Below are 19479 nucleotides of genomic sequence, written 5' to 3' on the forward strand. Positions count from 1 at the left end.
CTCTTCATCTATGACTGCAAAGTGCCTGGCATACAGTGATCACTCGATAAATGTTAAGTAAAGTTCTGTATAAAAACACTAAGTGCCGGGGGCTTCCCCAGTGGTGCAGTGGTTAAGAATCTGCCTGCCAATGCAGGGGATGTGCGTTCGATCCCTGGTCCGGGAAGATCCCACATGCCGCGGAGCAACTAAGCCCGTGCGCCACAACTACTGAGCCTGTGCTCTAGAGCCCATGAGCCACAACTACTGAGCCCATGCACCTAGAACCCGCGCTCCCCAACAGGAGAAGCCACCATAATGAGAGGCCCACGCGCTGCAATGAAGAGTAGCCCCCGCTCGCCACAACTAGAGAAAGCCTGCACACAGAAACAAAGACCCAACACAGCCAAAAATAAAACAAACAAACAAACAAACACTAAGTGTCGGGAATTCCCTGGCAGTCCAGGGGCCCGGGTTAGATCCCCGGTCAGGGAACTAAGACCCCACAAGCTGCGCGGCACAGCCAAAAAAAAGGGAAGAAATACTAAGTGCCAATTCAGCCTCATATGAAAGGCCTGCAGATCATTATCTTTGCTAAAGAAAACAGATGCCAGTGAGGAGCTGACAGGTTTAGTTTCCTCTTGATTGAGGGCCGCTGTGACCCACTGCTTCTGAGACCAGCTTTCCTTGATCGTCCTCTTCATCCCAAAATAACTAGACGCACCCTCACCGTCCTCCGCGCTTTCTATAAGCTTCAGCTCACGTGGCTCTTTGACCTTCCAAATACTGCTCTTACCAGCAATAAGCCACAGGCTGTGGTTTTTATGTTTTTCTCTCCATTGTTGCACTTCCTTAAAATCTGAACTCAGAGAACTCTGTGCAATGTACAAATTTCCTCAGATACCCCTTATCTTCCTCATTAGCCTCAGTTATGACTGCAGACTGAGGCAGCATTCTTGAAGGCTTTCTAATACTTTTAAGCCACTTCTCTTTCAAAGCCTACGCCATAAAATTGGACACTTTTTCCCCTTGAGAATCATGAAAATGAACTATCTTGAAGTCCAGGTTTCACTATTTCTGATTATGTCACAGCCTGCAAACAGATGAATTCCATTCGAAATTTCTTGGTTTAAAACAAACAAAAAACACTCTACTTGATTAAGGATACCAGTTATACTGATATTCCGTAACTTAACTATCAATACGTAGTTTTTGTTTGTGCTTTTGGATATATCTGAGAGAGACGGTATAACCCAAATACATGCTGCTCAACCATGCTTCCCTGCCCCATCTCAGCCCTAGTTCAAAAGCCCAGAACTGGCTACAGGAAACCTCTTAATATAACTAAAAACTAGAAAAATAACTCTTTACTCAAGTTCAGTGTAAAACATGTCACTTGGGGCTTCCCTGGTGGTGCAGTGGTTGGGAGTCCGCCTGCCGATGCAGGGAACACGGGTTCGTGCCCCGGTCTGGGAAGATCCCACATGTCGCGGAGCAGCTGGGCCTGTGAGCCATGGCTGCTGAGCCTGCGCGTCCGGAACCTGTGCTCCGCAATGGGAGAGGCCACAACAGTGAGAGGTCCGCGTACCGCCAAAAAAAAAAAAAAAAATTCACTTAAGCCAATTTATTAAGTCTGTTTTAGTCCATGATACCACAACATTAAAGTCTCAAAGTCATTTACCCTTTGGGATCAAGAAGGTCTCTAACTTTTTCATTGTAAATTTCCATATAGGACACTTCTACTTTAAAACTCTGCTCTTCGTTTTCCTCTTTCTGGGTTCGTTCAAAGAGTCCACTGCAAAGTCTTGGGATTAATCCAGGTTGGTCAGCTGTGCCCATCATGGTGTAAGATTTTCCAGATCCTAAAAAATGGAAATCATAGTTATTACTGTCTCCTTGAGAAGTTTAAATATACAGCCCTCTTTCCATTGCTCATAATAAAATCCTAGCACTTAGCAAAATGTCCCAAATGAGGAATATACCCAAATATAATGATGACACTAGTAAGTAGAGAAGCTTTCCAATTATACATGTAGAAGTACACATCCTTTAGGAAGAAAATAAAAACCTTCTTTAACTATCATCATACGTAAAAAAAAGAAAAAAAAGACCTAAAATGACTGAAAAATTGTGAGGTAGGAATAGTTTCCTAAAATTGAACTGGAAAGATCCATATGATGAATACTACGTGCCTGCTTCCAACCACTAATCATAGCATAAAAAATGTACGTTATCCCTGCAGGCCCCAGAGCAAATTAACTTACTACCACTACCCTTTGGCAACAGTGTAGAAATCAGAGTCATCTTATTTTTCTACTACAAAATTATTTTCTATGTACCAAAAACACATATTCATTAAAGAAAATTTAGAAAGCATAGGAAAATAGAGGAAAAAATTAAATCACTCATAGTCCTAACAAGTCTTGAAAATATCATAACCATTTTTCCATGAAGAATAGTTTTCAATTGGACAAGTTATACGATATACCCTTATAAAAGTGACTCCTTCACTTTAAATAGATTTCTTTCCTGTTGACCACAGAGGTATAGAAGTCAAAACACTCCTTTATCAATCACAACTGATAAGATGCTAGCAATATGTATTCTTTTTGGTGTTTTTTTTGTTAGGATCTTTAAAGTTTAAAAATAAAACAGATTATTTAACAATTACCAGTCTGTCCATAGGCAAAGATACATGCATTGTAGCCATCAAAAGCATTCTGAAGGATATTCTCCCCAAGGCACTTGAAAACATCATCTTGACCTGAAAGAATGACAGAGAAAAAGGTAGGATGTTTTAAGCCAAAACTACATATGAACAATTAAAAAAACGAAAAACAAACATAACTCTCAAAAATGCACTTTTTTCTCAGCTTGTTTATCTACCAAACAAGATTTTTAAACTTGATGAGTGCTTCCAAAGGCTTATGTCTTTCAGAAATATCTAGTTATTAGCACATAACAGAAAATGAGTGAAAAGTTCCTGATAATATGAACTTGAATCAACACCGGCCAAAAAAAACCAATGAACTGCTAATTTTATAAACAATGATTATAAATATCTGAAATGTATACTTGGGACCTAGGTGGATCTGAATTTAACTATGTACCACTCAGCCAATGCTTTATTCAGTGTGTACTAAAGTTCAAAATAATCATATATATCAATTCCCTCTCCTTTTCCTCAACGATAATGTTTAATTACAGGGTCTACAATACATACCAGCTGGGAGAGGGAGGAAGGTCTGGGACATTTCTTCTAGCTTTCAACCATGGACATAAATAGTAGGGTCCAATTCCCCTCCACAGGCTAAATTAAATATGTCAATAACCAAACGTGGCCTTGACAAGTTATTCAACCTCTTTGGGCCCTGAATATAATATGAAAGAACTGGATGCTGTTATGCTTGTTACATTTTGAATGCTATAAACAGCATTCCATTAGGCCTCACTTTCTAGCTCATTTACAAGATCCATTCATCCTCATCACACTTGTGATTCTGAAGCAATCCTCAGAGTCATCACTGGGCCAGCCAGCCCAAATTAACCTTAACTTTTGGAAACAGCTGTAGTACTACTGTTTTTCATGATAAAGGCCAATACAATATTTAAAAAATCGCTTAGAAATGGGTGTCATAAGCAGTTAGGAATAAAGGAAATATATGGTTATCATTGTAGTCTTTTTTTTTTAGATTTTTTTTTTTAATTTGGCTGTCACTGTAGTCTTTTTTTTTTTTTTTTTTTTTTTTGCGGTACGCTGGCCTCTCACCGCTGTGGCCTCTCCCGTTGCGGAGCACAGGCTCTGGATGCGCAGGCTCAGCGGCCATGGCTCACGAGCCCAGCCGCTCTGCGGCATGTGGGATCTTCCCAGACCAGGGCACGAACCCGTGTCCCCTGCATTGGCAGGTGGATTCTCAACCACTGTGCCACCAGGGAAGCCCCTGTCGCTGTAGTCTTAAACTTGTAGTGAAAAGGGGCTTGAGACAGTCATCATTGAGGAGAATAAAAGAATAGACTCCCAGAGCAAATTTAGAGAGGATATGGCATATTTCTCTCCATTAAAGAGGGAAAAGGGGGACTTCCCTGGTGATCCAGTGGCTAAGAATCCACCTTCCAATGCAGGGGATGCAAGTTCGATCCCTGGTCGGGGAACTAAGATCCCACGTGCCGCGGAGCAACTGAGGCCTAATGCCTCAACTACTGAGCCCGTGTGCCTCACTTAGAGAGAAGCCCACGTGCCACAACAAAGAGCCTGCTTGCTCTGGAGCCGAGCACCACAACTAGAGAGAAGCCCACGCACCACAAGGAAGAGCCTGCGTGCCGCAATGAAAGATCCCACATGCCACAACGAAGATCCTGCATGTCACAACGAAGATCCTGCATGCCACAACAAAGATCCTGCAACTAAGACCCACCTCAGCCAAAAATAAAATTAAAAAAAAAAAAAAGAGTGAAAAGGGACACTGAAAGCCTAAGTGATTTACTGAAAGTCAGAGACAGGAGTGGAGCTTGGATTAAGCTCAAGGTTTCCTTTCCTCCTTGGCTAGAGTTCTTTCATTACACCAAGCTGCCTCTCTAGACCATATTACAAACATCTAAGGGAATCTACGTAGCTACTGCATGCCATGGTCGTGTGTAAGGCCCAGGGATGCGTGTAAGACAACCTCAACTGTGTACGCTGTTAATCTAACTTTATCATCTTATACTGACAACAGTATACCATGAATCTCCCATTTCCCAATCAATGTTAAAACTCTAATAGCAAAGACTGGAGGAAGTTCTCTATGTAGTTTCTAAAATTACACAAAATACTACTATGATAGTTTATAGGAAAAATACTAAAACACCTTTCTATATTATCAGTAGTTAATAGGATGCTGGACTCTTACCTGCATACTTTTCTCTGACAGATTCATCCATAGACCAGAAACAATGATCATATGCAAATACCTGTTGAAAAACAAAAATAATAAAGTTTGCATTAAGAACAAAACTGTAACATACTTATAATGTTATAACAATGTCATGACACTGATAACACTGTTCATAACAGTGAAATAAAAACAACTTCCTGTCTTACAATGGAGGTTAGTTATTTATGGTACAGTCTTACAATAGGCAAGTAAGCACCCTATAGATGATATAGATCTTTATTTCACATGGAAAACTTTTCACAATGTTAAGTGAAAAGGGAGGAGGTTACAAAGCAGTATGTATAATATGATGGCTATTAGACACACACACAGTTACATATATAAAAGCTTATTACTGCACGATAAGATTAGTGATATCTTTGTTTTCTTCTTTATGCTTTTATGTATTCTCTACATTCTTTTCTCATCAGAGAAAACAAAGATTTTTTTTTAAACAAAATGTAAAGATGATTACTACAGCATGTTGAGAACGCATATTCTTTAAATAAACTATAACATGCCCATGGTCGATACTGTGTAGCTCCAAGAGCATAGAAGACTAAGATTCATATATTAATGTAAAAGCTATGAAAGTCTGGACCATGATCTCATATCTGTACAAAAATCAACATACATAAAAAGTAGGAAGAATATACATTGGAAATATTAGTAATACATATTGCTACTTCGTGGGATATCACAAACGATTTGTTTCGATCTTTTATTTTACTACTTTCTAAAATACGTTTTTTTTTTTTTACTTTCAAAAGTCTTTTTCACCGATTATATTTTTAATTTTTTGGATTTCACAATTTAGTCTTTTTAAGGATTTTAAGTGTTTTTAAATTCATTTCAGTTTGCATTTCAAACTCCCACTTTTGGAGTTTGTTGCCTCACTTCCTGATGACAGGTTTCCTCTTGTGCTTTATACGTTAGTTTGCAAGTACATTTGAGTTGGGAGTTTGCATTTTATGGTTTACATGATTGCCTGTTTTTTTCCTCCCCCTTTGGCCCCCCTTTACATGAATAGTTACACTGTCACTCCCAGCTACTGAAGCCCAGATTTGGGTCCTTCCAAAGCCCAATGTCTCTACCCCCTCCTACTTAACACAGAAATTGGCTCAATGTTGGTGGCCAGAAATCCTTTTTTCTTTTAATATATACAATTTTTTTTCCTAAATTTACTTATTTATTTATTTATTTTTGGCTGCGTTGGGTCTTCGTTGCTGTGCACGGGCTTTCTCTAGTTGCGGCAAGGGGGGGCTACTCTTCGTTGTGGTGCATGGGCTTCTCACTGTCACGGCTTCTCTTGTTGCGGAGCACAGGCTCTAGGCGCATGGGCTTCAGTAGTTGTGGCACTTGGGCTCAGTAGTTGTGGCTCACGGGCTCTAGAGCACAGGCTCAGTAGTTGTGGCGCACGGGCTTAGTTGCTCCACGGCATGTGGGATCTTTCCGGACCAGGGCTCAAACCCATGTCCTCTGCATTGGCAGGCGGGTTCTTAACCACTGCCCCACCAGGGAAGCCCCAAAAATCTTTTTTTAAGCCTTCTTTCCTGATGGAGCCTCACCCAAATCAGTTTTCTCATGGTGGACTTCTCTGGTCCTCAACCCATACATAGGATCCCCTCTAGTCTGCAAGGGTTGAACCTCCAATCCTCCGAAAACCTGTGTCTGATCTCAAGGCCCAGTAAATACGCTACTTCAGCCCCAGCCTGCTGCTGGTCCCTGCAGTGACATATGTTGTTTTTGAATATAATGACATGATTTTAATATTTTAAAATGCCTTATCTGTCCCTGCTATGAGTTTGGAGTTGGCAGAAGAATGTTTCTGTGTGAACTCACAAGGCTATCATGTGGACCAGAGGTCTAAGAGTTACATTTTTTTAAAGAGGAAATTAGATTAGGATGGTACATTAAGTATGCATGCCTATATCCACCTCTACTTGAAATTAACACAAAATGATGGAGAGAGGGAGGGAAAGAGCCTAAAAGGGAAAGAAGCAGGGAAAGGAGAGCAAGTTTTTGAAATCAAGATTGCTTGCTTATACCTGGACCAGAAACTGAGAAGCCCTGAAAAACAACTGCAATGAGACTGGTGCGGTGTGAGATGGGGACCACAGGGAGAGCACAGGCCAAATCACGGCAGGAGGAGATGGCTGCAAAGCTAAGAGCAATTCCAGGAGTGCAGCAGGAAAACAGCTCAGTGAGTGGCTAGGGGCCCTGGGGGCAACCGAAAGGGCAACTGGCTAGAAACACCTTTAGAGCAAGGAAGGATCAGAACACCCACATCTTTGTGCAAAACAGTGGCACGAGGCATTTGTTCCCTGGGGTGGGGCAGTGATGGGGAAGCAAGGCCAAAAAGGTAGGCAGAAGCCCAGTGACGGACAACACCCCGGAGGAGGTGGGAACCCTGGAGCCCAGAAGCCATCCACCCAGCCTCAGCACTATGTGGTACATTACTAATCCTCAACATTTTTCCAGAGCTAAACATGTGTCTGTCAACAGTGGTGGCTCCCTATGTTAGCAATTCTCCAACAGAAAGGGGAGGAAAAGAAGAAGGAAGATAGAAGGTGGTCCCAAAGGACTGTGGACCAAAACCTCCAATGGGGGCAGCTTTTCCAGCTACACTAGTCAGCAGGGAGAGATTAAATAAGATGTGAAGCTCAAATTAAGTTTCTTCTGTTCTAACGTTCAGCTCTCATCTCTCAGCACTTTATTTGATTCTGCTCTTACCAAGCTTAAGTGGACACCATACTGATTCTTTGCTTGTAAGCTTAGCTCACACTTGAACAGTCCATCTGTGTGAACATCTCAGAGATCAGGCTCTAAATGGCATTCCTCTCCCTACGACTGTGGGTTTTTCCTTTCTTTTCTTTCTTTTTTAAATTCAGGGAGTTGGGCTTCCCTGGTGGCGCACTGGTTGAGAATCTGCCTGTTAATGCAGGGGACACAGGTTTGAGCCCTGGTCTGGGAAGATTCCACATGCCGCGGAGCAACTAGGCCCGTGAGCCACAACTACTGAGCCTGCGGGCCTGGAGCCTGTGCTCCGCAACAAGAGAGGCCACGATAGTGAGAGGCCCACGCACCGCGATGAAGAGTGGCCCCCGCTTGCCGCAACTAGAGAAAGCCCTCGCACAGAAATGAAGACCCAACACAGCCAAAATAAATAAATTAATTAATAAACTTCTACCCCCAACATCTTCTTAAATTCAGGGAGTTCCTTCACAATTCTTGTTTTCAATTCCAGTAGAGAAGCTACCATTAAAGTAACCGCAACAACAGCTGATACTACACGGGAGGCCCTGGGGTACAAGGAAGTCAAGAAGCTGGTGACCTGCAGGTGGGAAGCTGGGAGCTGAACCCAGCCTTTGAGCGCTCTGTCTGCTCCCCACCAGGCCCTTCACCACAGGCTGGATTCGCTCTCTTCCCCAGTTACAGGAAGGTGCCACAGCCTGTACAAAGTTGGGAACTAGGAATGCTTAGTTCTTGTTTACTAACAACACTGAATGGTCCTCTTTAAGTTTCAGGAAGTTTGTAAATTATTACAGGTATCTTCCAGCCACAGATTTCCTAAAGCAGACAAGCCCTTTTCTTTCTAAATAAACATTTTTCCTTTAAAATTAAAAAAAAAAACTTTTTCTAAGTAACAGAGAAGAAACACACATTCATTATAACAAGTCAAATAACACCAAAACATAAGGAATAAAGGTCTCCCATTCACCAAGCATTTTCTCCTTAGAGGGAACCACCATGTTAATAGTGTGGTGCTGGCCCTTCCATATTTTTTACGTCAACACATTTTCTCTAAACGTTAAGATACAGTTGAATTAAATAAAACATGAATAGTTTTTAAATAGTCATGTAATGTTTCCTCACATTTTTACTGCAATCTCCAGCCTCCGTTCCATCAAAAATTAAGAAAACAAAAATAATCTGGCATCTTTTCACAGAAAAGATAAAACTAATGAAATTAGTTCTACATATATAAAGAAGTCAGTGCCATATTAAACTTCTTTTTTTTAATCATTCAGAGTCCCAAGTGACAAGTCTATACATACTTTAGCAACGATAATAGAAAATGGAATTACAGTTCAACCACGGACTCTTAAACCAAACTCCAAGAATGTAGATAAAAATCTAAATTTCCTGGAAAATTCCAGAGAATGATCAATTCAATAATACAGTGCTTGCGCCTACTCTGGCACAGCTACATTTCCTAAGAGATGCAGGAACTGACCCACCCCACCGAAGTTTCTCTAGAATCTGGGCTCAAATCTCAGATGAAAGCATATTCCCTTGAGGAAGCTGTGGGCCAGGGCAGGTTTCTGTTGGCCTGAGAATGTGTCCCCCGCTGTCCCAGGAGCAACATGGATGAGTCTGCCTGCTATGGTTCTGACCACAGTATGGGACGAGCAGTTTCGAGCCAATCCACGGCGAACAGCAGGGCACAAAAGGAATCTGTGTTGTAGTTGCCAGGAGACCGGACAGAATTGGTCAAAGTACAAATACAGCTTTTCTATAAACCTCTTACACCAATAAATGGCTTTGGATTTATGAACAGGCTGACAGCTTGCATTACTTCTTTTTTTTTTTTATAAAAATGCCAGAGAAAATTTTTATTTTTGAGAAGAAAATTACCAGTACTTCAAAAATATGCCCATAAGACCTTTACAAGCATCGCATAATAAACCAAATCTCTTACCTTTGGCTGGCTTCTGAGTTCCCAAAAGAGATGTCATCAATGACATGAAAGAAAAGAGAAAGGGTTTAAAAATTGTTTTTTTAGTTAGAAGATGCTTTTTGAAGGGTAAAACAATAAACATCATGTAAATCTTTATTAAGAATACAAAATATTAACTTTGAAATCATATAGCAATTTGAAATAAAGGATAAATTAATATCTATTAGCTAGTAGGATAGAATGCTAATTATAGAAAACTAACGTATCTCTCAGGTAGAAGAAAGATTATCTGAGCACCGGATAATTTTTAAAGTCCTAATATTTCTGCTTTCTACCTTTTACTTATCCTTGTATACAACTTGTAAATATTTTTTAAAAATTCTTTACTTTTTAGCATCTGATTTTACTTCAAAGCAGTCGCCTCTGCCTTGATAAAGCAGCAGCTCACTCTCTATCTATATAGGACGTTCTGCCAAAAACTTCTGTTCTAAGAAAAAAAAGGTTAAAGGAACAATTAATTTTTTTAAATTTTTATTTATTTATTTTGGCTGTGCTGGGTCTTCATTTCTGTGCCAGGGCTTTCTCTAGTTGCGTCAAGCGGGGGCCACTCTTCATCGCGGTGCGTGGGCCTCTCACTATCGGGGTCTCCCTTGTTGCGGAGCACAAGCTCCAGACGCGCACGCTCAGTAGTTGTGGCTCACGGGCCTAGTTGCTCCACGGCATGTGGGATCTTCCCAGGCCAGGGCTCGAACCCGTGTCCCCTGCATTGGCAGGCAGATTCTCAACCACTGCACCACCAGGGAAGCCCAGGAACAATTAATGTTTTGCCAGGGAGTGACCAGTTACTCACTTACTACTTATTCCTCTATGCTAACCCAGGTGCCTCCAACCTCCCTCCCTCTGAAAATGCCACTGGCTTACATCTCCTCAGGGTACAGGAATATAACTCAATCCAGTATAATTTTAAGATAGTTTTAAATTTAGAAGCTGTAAGAGAAGCACACAGAGCTCCCTTTACGCAAACTCACCAATTGTTAATATTGCCACGGCTGCTATGTCATTCTTCCCCCCTCCCTCTCTCCCCTCTTCTACACACACACACACACACACACACACACACACACACACATTATTTTCTCTTGATCATCTGAAGGTAAGTTACAGACATGCGCCTTCAGCCCTAAACACTTCCGTGTATAACTCATAAAAACAATGATGTTCACTCACACAACCATGGGAATAACTGGCCCTTCTCAGAGGATCCAAATGCCAAGTAAAACCTGAAACTTGAAAGGAAACTGTACATGGAAATACTTCAAATGTCTGGACATCTTATGCCTTTGTCTCATAAAATTTTCTTCTAAATTTAATATTTATTTGTATCAAACGATTTCAGATAAGAAGACTAAATTACCAAGGAAAGTAGCAAATGAGTGACACTTGTCTAACAGATTTTGGAGTAACAGCCAATGTGACTAACACATAAAAGAAAATAATTTCTCTGGGATAGGAGATATGGGGAAACTTCCAAACAAAAAGACCTGGGAAATACCAGTAGAGATGACTAACATACGCTATCATCGTTCTGTAGGTATTTATAAGCAAAGAAGAATCTCATCAGTTTCAGAAGGCACAGTTATAAGCCCAGCTGGAGGAAAGAACAGAGCCAGCATATATGAAATGCCCACATTAGGCCAGGTACATTGTATGCTACTTCATTTAACTTTCACAATAACTTTGAAAGGTGCTATTATCATTCCAGTTTTACAGATGAAAAACTTAAGGCTCAAGAGTTAAATGAGCTGTCCAAGACACAATAATAATCAGTGATGAATCTGGGATGCAAAAGTAGGTCTTCCGAATCCCAAGTCCATGTTTTCTTCCTCTCCCACACTGGTCAAAACAGTCTCGTCAAGTTTCTCCTAGACTTAAGAATCTATGAGTCATACATTAACAACTGTGCTCCTGGTAACAGAAACATTTCCCAATGTATTAATTTCCTCCATTCTAATTATTACCCAATAAAAGGTCACCACTTGGTGCTTATGCCAGTGTAAGTTTACTTATTCATTATATTTATAAAAACTCCAGACTGTCTTTTCTGAGAGGAAAAATAAGATGTTTAGCATGATATTTTAAGTAAAACATTTTTATACAAAAATCAGCTCTTCCTAAAAGACAACCAACAAATATGAAATTCAACAATATATGATACACAGCAGAACAATCCATGGGACTAACCTGAATGTAGAACATGATAATAAAAACAGAAACAAACCAGTAAATTAATTACAGAGCTAAGTTTCCAGCTAGGGATTCTGGTGGCTCTAACAGTAATGCTCAAATAACCTACAGAGCCATTGGAAACCCAAAGATGTAATTACAGCTCTGTACAAAAATAAATAAGTAAATTAATTAATTAAACAAAACCTTTCAACTTGTAGCTGCAATCCAATACGGCAATGCCTCACTATTCCAAAATCCCTTATTTAGAAACCTCAGCTATCCAGATCACAGTGGAGATTTAAGAAGCAGAGAAAACCAGCCCCTTGACCAATCAAAAGAGATGTCATAAAGTAGAAGCATGAGAGTCTGAATTTCTGAGTTTCTGTTGTTGTTGTTACTTAAGTTCATTTTGAATTTCCACACTTACAAAGAGTTCCAAAAACAGTACAAAGAACTCCCGTGTACCCTTCACCCAGCCTCTCAAAATGATAACATCTTATTAAAACCACAGTTACAATTATCAAAACCAGGAAATTAACCATCAACACAAGATTTATGAAATAATCTAGAGCCAACCTTATACAAATTTCTTCCCAACTGCCCCCGTGATGTCCTTTTTCAGGTCCAGGATCACACACTGCAGTTGTCACGCCTCCTCCAACTGGGGACGGTTTGTCTCTCATGACCCTGACACCTGGAGAGTCCTGGGCAGTTATTCTGTAAAATGTCCCTCAATCTGGGTTTGTCTAATGCTTCCCCATGACTAAATTCACGTTATGCATTTTGACAGGCACCAAAGAAGCAATGTTGTGCCCTTCTAAGTACATCAATACCAGAAGGCACATCACTATGGAGAACAGTATGGAGGTTCCTTAAAAAACTAAAAATAGGATTGCCATATGATCCAGCAATCCCACTCCTGGGCATATATCCAGAAAAGTCAAAAACTCTAATTTGAAAGATACACACACACCAATGTTCACAGCAGCACTATTTAAAATAGCCAAGACATGGAAGCAACCTAAATGTCCATCGACAGATGAATGGATAAAGAAGACGTGGTACATATATACAATGGAATATTACTCAGCCATAAAAAAGAATGAAATAATGCCATTTGCAGCAACATGGATGGACCAAGAGATTATCATACTAAGTGAACTCAGAAAGAGAAAGACAAATATCATATATCACTTACATGTGGAATCTTAAAGAATGACACTAATGAATGTATTTACAAAATAGACTCACAGACACAGAAAACAAACTATGGTTACCAAAAGGGAAGGGAGGGGAGGGATAAATTGGGAATTTGGGATTAACGGATATACACTACTATGTACAAAAATAGATAAACAACAAGGTCCTACTGTATAGCACACAGACCTATACTCAATATCTTGTAACAGCCTATAATGGAAAAGAATCACTTTGCTGTACACCTGAAATACTGTAAATCAACTATACTTCAATAAAAAAAAAATACCAGAAGGTACATGATGTTGTCCAAATCTCACTACTGATGATGGTAACTCTGGTTACAGTTGTATATACCAGGTCTCTCCACTGTAACATTACTGGTTTTCCCTCTGTACCCTTCTTGGGGCGGGGGCGGTGATATTTTAAGACCATGTAAGCACCCTTTCTCATCATACTTTCACCCATGAATTTTAGCATCCATTGATGAGTCTTGCCCACAACAATTACTGTTCCCCAAATTGTGACTGTCTAGTTACTGAGATGTTAACAGCCCAGGTGGATCAAGATGGGTAGATGTGCTTTTTAGGAAGATGATGTTTCAGAAGACAACAAATGATTTGATTACATATTTTGTAGTTTTATTTTATTTTATTTTAGGCCGTGCCATGCAGCTTGCAGAATCTTAGTTCCCTGACCAGGGATCGAAACCGGGCCCCCTGCGGTGGAAGTGTGGAGTCCCTAACCACTGGACCACCAGGGAATTCCCTGATTACATATTTTGGATAGAACTGTTTCTGTGAATAAGCTAGTCACCTCCTCCTTTTTACTCACCTGGTTTAGGAGCTTGTGCTCACTTCTCTTTGCAATAATAAATTACACTATAAAATTAAGTCAAATTAAAGTCCTAATCTTTAGAATGCCACAATATGAAGAAGAAATTTAGTGATCATTTTATAAAAGTTAATGATCTTTGGGAATTTTTATCAATACTTCTGACCATGACAAAAATAAAATTGATATTGAGTCCAAAAATAAACCACAAAGTACTGTATATGTGTAAAACAAAACTATATCAGAACTATGAGTTATAAATCAATTACTGCTGTCAACTACCAAAATCAAACGTTATATCCAAATATCATCACCTCTTTTAACTTTAAAGATTTAAGTTTCTGAAACGTTCACAATTAGAAATATCTGGAATCTCTGTTTTAACAAGATCCCACTCCAACCCGTTCTATAACAGATGTGTTAACATCACAAAGAGTTTATTCTAATACAGCCATACTATATAAAGATATTGTTTCCTTTTCGGACTTAAGCTGGCAGTACCAGCAACCAAACAACAATCTGCGTGATGATCGTTATTTTTTCTTTGTCACCCCTCCCCCGATGTGCTTTTCCATATAAGGAATAAAGCTGACCTGAGTAAAAATTTAGACACTGACTAGACTCACAGAGGAGATTCATCAATCTTTGCTGATCTAGCTAACTTGAAGAAGTACAAATATCACTAAAAGCCCTGGTCACTGTCTCCCCAACATTTAGAATACTACATTCAATTTTGAAGAATAAAATTTAAAAGCATCACTGATAAAGTAGACTATCTTGGAGAATAGCATTCCAGATGTAGAGGGGTTTTAAAATGATACATGTAGCCTGGACCAGGGAAGACTAAAACAAGACATGATGCCATCTTTGGTAGGATCTACTAAAGAAAGTTAAAAGAAAAGGGATAGTTCTTTAATATAAGAATAGTTAGCACTGTGTTAAACAGCCAGCTCACCATTAGTGGAATTATCTGAAGAGAGAACAGGGAAGCATTTGATGAGGATGTTGTAGAAGGAATGAGAAGTTACACTGGATTACTTGTATAGCTCTTTATTTACAATGAGAAAGCAAACAGTAAGCATTCAACAAGTTATATTCAATATTTCTATCGGGGACACGTGCAGACCACTGGAACATCAGAGGTAACCCAAGCTACAGTTCGAGCATTACCTCCCACATCATACCCCTAGAAGAGTCCTCCTCTCCAGTGAGCTACTGTCCTTCCTGAATTCCACATGCCGACACTCAGATGATGCCATCCCTCTAACAACTCTGTTTGTTCAAGCCCTACTCATGTGGGGAAAAGCTCGGATCAAATTCTATCTCCCTCAAGAAGCCTTCCATAAGAACCCCACCCAAAAGTGAGTTCTCCTTCCCCCATTCCCCCTCTAAGTCAGAACTCTCAACTGCTCATGCATTACCCATTATTCTCACATTATATAAACTTTTTAATATAAATGGGTCATCTCCTCAACTAGACTACAAGCTTCTGAAGGACAGAGTGTGTCTTCTGGCATTTATCAGTGTCCAACACAAGGCTTTCTGATTCAGCTAATGCTGTTTAAGCTCTCTAGGTGAACTGGCCCCTCCCTCTATCTCAACCACATCTTGGACCATCTTCCTTTCACTCACTGGTCTTTTCTAATTGGCCCAGTGTACACAGTTTTCTAGTCTCGGGGCTCTCATTCATGATTTTCTTTCTGCCTTGAAATCTTGAGGCTAGCTCCTACTCATTTGTCGTTTCTCGGCTTAGGTATTATTTCTCTACATGTATCTTTCGTAAACATCCAATCTAAATTAAGTCATTTATGTTATTCTCAATCACAGTATTCCTGATAGAATAAAAACATTTCTACCAACATCTCTGCTCTCTAAAATCATCTCCAAAACAATAAAGCCAACAAGAAACAAATACAAATTGAATCTTCAATGAAACTAGGAGATAGCTATAAATGAAATATATTATATGAAGACAGAAAATGCATCCACAGAATGCCAGAAAAGGTCAGAAATGAGTGGTGCTGAGTATCCCAGAAGATGCGGAGGAAGGGGGCCTAAAAAACAGTAAGAACATTCAGGTCGCTACCTCTGATATATATCCTTGGAGAAACTTCTTTAAATCAAGACAAAAGACAATTCTCTCCAATTAAAATCTTCCACCCACACAAACTACAATTGGTTGAGAACAGAGGGACATCCGAAGAATACAGCCACTGAACCACAACTGGCGTATTTCACAATCAGAAAACGTTAGAAAGATGTTTAATAAATTCCATAATTTCAAGTTACCATATACTGAGAGAGCATCATTCAAAGAATACACTATTAACTCAATCAATCATTTGCGAATCATCTGTCAAACACACAAGCAGAGTAAGTTTTAATTCACTGTCCACTTTCACTACAAGGAAGTTTAAATCTGACCAAAGAATTAAATCAATATTGATTCATTTGTGTGGTTTTTTTTAAATAAAATATATTTCACATGATAGGTTAACAGGGTAATACACTTTCATTTTAAAAATTACATGTTAAAATAACTTCAAGGCATGCACAGAGATTAGGATAGATTATTGAAATGCTCAGATTTGGACTATTCTAACTTGGAATACTGGAGATACAAGCTTAGCACAGAGTTATTTTCATGGAATAATAACTGAGCACCAAGCACTACATTAAGTACTTTATATTCATCATAGTATTAACCCTATGAGATATCCTCATTTTACACCTGAGTCACTTAGCATTCTGAAATTAACACAGCTAGTGGAGGTGGAATTAAGATTCAAACTGGTGTGTGCCTGATCCAAAGCCTACATTCAAGCTGCTGGGGCCAAACACAAGGCACCCAGACAATCACTTCCCCATTTCAAGCTATGGCGAACATCACTAATGAATCACAACACTCCTGCTCTTCATTAAAAGAAACTTTATAATCTACGGCACCCTTGGAGGGAAGTGCTAAAAAGATCAGTAAATATTAAAATAATGCTGGGACTTCCTTGGTGGTCCAGTGGGTAAGACTCCATGCTCCCAATGCAGGGGGCCCGGGTTCGATCACTGGTTGGGGAACTAGATCCCGCATGCATGCCACAACTAAGAAGTCCACATGCCGCAACTAAGAGTCCACATGCCGCAACTAAGAGTCCACATGCCGCAATTGAGACCCAGTGCAACATACATACATACTTACATAAATAAATAAATATTTTAAAAAATAAAAAATAGGGCTTCCCCAGTGGTGCAGTGGTTAAGAATCCACCTGCCAATGCAGGGGACACCGGTTTGATGCCTGGTCTGGGAAGATCCCACATGCCACGGAGCAACTAAGCCTGTGTGCCACAACTACTGAGCCTGCGCTCTAGAACCCATGAGCCACAACTACTGATACCGTGAACCACAACTACTGAAGCCCATGTGCCTAGAGCCTGTGCTCCACAACAAGAGAAGCCACCGCAATGAAGAGCCCATGCACCGCAATGAAGAGTAGCCCCCGTTCACTGCAACTAGAGAAAGCCCACGCGCAGCAACAAAGACCCAAACGCAGCCATAAATAAATAATTTTTTTAAAAAAAAGAAATATAAAATAATGCTAAATATGTCAGAGAATAAAGCAATTAGAAATAAGATATTTGGAAATTACTTAGAAAATTTACAAAAATAAGTGTCACAAGATGAACAGAATATTTTCACTGTAAGCTTCCAAATCAAATTTGAAATTGTATTTTTAATCAATTTTAATTACACTATTAATATTAACCTCTTCTCCCAAAAACGAACTTGGATTTAACTGCTACATGTCACAGACCCAAATATTCTACCATTTTTCTACTAAAAGTAAAACCTGAAATTTGAAAGGAAAAAAGACACCTATCCTTCACCATACAATTATGGCAGCCTTTTTCTTCTTCTTCTTCTTTTTTTTTTGTAAGCAGGGATTGTGTTTTACCTAATAACATTTCCCAAAAGAAAGGCGTTATGTCACCCAAAATAAACCATGCTTCCATCATTTCCATGTTTGTAAATGTTTATTTCAATAGGCAAAGGAATAACAGAGAAAGTAAAATAAACAAAAGCCTTGGTCATTTGTGGAATGAAGAAAAGAGTGAAGACATGGAAAGAGGAAAAGGATTAAGTTGAGGCCACTAGCAGGAAGTGGTAACATTTTACAGCCTAAGAAAAAAGCAGTAGAAATAGATATTTTGAGGAACCAAATATGCCTGCAACAGCAAAACCAGAAATCCCGGTATTAGAAAGGATTCCTTAAACTACAAGCATCTGCACAGTCACCCCGGTTTCTTTATACTTTGTGTGAACTGACTAGCCAATTGGTTAACTGAAGGTAAAATTGACCACCAATTGGCTGCTGAAGGAAGACTGGAAGAGGAGTTGAGTACTAAATAAGCCACAGAGAACTGAGAGTTCAGTTAGACCTTGGCATTTTCTTAAAAGTTACCAATTCTGATGTCTTTAAAAAATCAATAGTTTTAAAGATATAAATAATCTAATATAGTCTAAATATCTGTTTATGTAGTTTTAACAATTTTATTGACATATAATTTATATACCATAAAATCATCCATTTTAAGTGAACAATTCAATGACTTTTAGGAAATGTATAGAATTGTGCACCCCCCGTCCCCCATGCAATCTAGTTTGAGAACATTTCCGTCACTCCAAAAAGTTCCCTCAAGCCTGACTGCACTCAATCCCAGGTCCTTCCCCCAGCCCCAAACAACCAGTGATCTGCTTTCTGTCCATCTTCTTTTGTGGACATTTCCTATAAATGGAATCATACAATATGTGGTCTTTTGCATCTGGTGTCTTTCACTGAGGCATGTTTTGAGGTTCATCCCTGCTGTAGCATGTTATCAGTTCTCTGTTCCTTTTTATTCCGGGTGAATAGTACTTTGTTTATCCACTCAGTAGCTGATAGGCATTTAGACTGTTTCCAGTTTGGGGCTATTATGAATAGTGCTGCTATGAACATTCAAGAACAAGCCTTTATGTAGACACTTATTTTTATTTCTATATATCTATGCAAGTATAGATACCTAAGAGAAGAACTGTTGGGTCATAGGGTTAGTGTATATCTACCTTTATGGGAAACAATCAAACTGTTTTCCTAAATGTGTGTACCGGGTTACATGTCCACCATCAACATGTGAGAGTCACAGGTGCTCTGTACCTTCACCATCACTTAGCACTGTCTGCCTTACATATATATATAGCCATTCAAGTGGACGTGAAGGTGGCATCTCGCTGAGATTTTAACTTGCATCTCCATAATGACCAATGAGGTTTGAGAGCCTTTTAAGATGTGTTTATATTTCATTTTAAAGAACAGAAAAATTCTCACAATCTAGTTTCTATCTCTATTTTTAAAGTATTATAAGGACTGACAAACTCCTGATCAAATCCATGCTTTTTCCTTATTTTCATTCATATTTATTTCTCTGTATCATTTCTAACTATTACTTCATTCATTGCTTTTACCTCTTTAACCACTTCTGAATTTCTTCATGTTTTTTTGTGTAGACATTCATTTTTATCTCCGTTGGACACCTAAGAGTAAAACTTTTGGGTCTTATGGTCAGCATAAATTTAACTTCACATTTACTACTTGTTTTATGATCTGGATGTGCAAAA

General features: G+C 39.4%; 1 protein-coding gene across 3 annotated transcripts in view; it reads right to left on the bottom strand.

Moving 5' to 3' along the window:
- The window catches only part of KIF13B (kinesin family member 13B), a 187805-nt gene that overhangs the window by 115775 nt on the left and 52551 nt on the right, over positions 1 to 19479 (bottom strand). For all 3 annotated transcript variants that reach the window (XM_060155774.1, XM_060155773.1, XM_060155776.1), the window contains exons 3-6: positions 9595 to 9607; positions 4869 to 4929; positions 2651 to 2743; positions 1661 to 1841 (exon numbers count right to left, since the gene is read on the bottom strand). In XM_060155774.1, the coding sequence (XP_060011757.1) occupies positions 1661 to 1841; positions 2651 to 2743; positions 4869 to 4929; positions 9595 to 9607 (348 nt within the window). The remainder of the gene's footprint in view (positions 1 to 1660; positions 1842 to 2650; positions 2744 to 4868; positions 4930 to 9594; positions 9608 to 19479) is intronic.

This window comes from Lagenorhynchus albirostris, chromosome 7, assembly GCF_949774975.1.
Source record: "Lagenorhynchus albirostris chromosome 7, mLagAlb1.1, whole genome shotgun sequence".
Taxonomy (NCBI): domain Eukaryota; kingdom Metazoa; phylum Chordata; class Mammalia; order Artiodactyla; family Delphinidae; genus Lagenorhynchus; species Lagenorhynchus albirostris.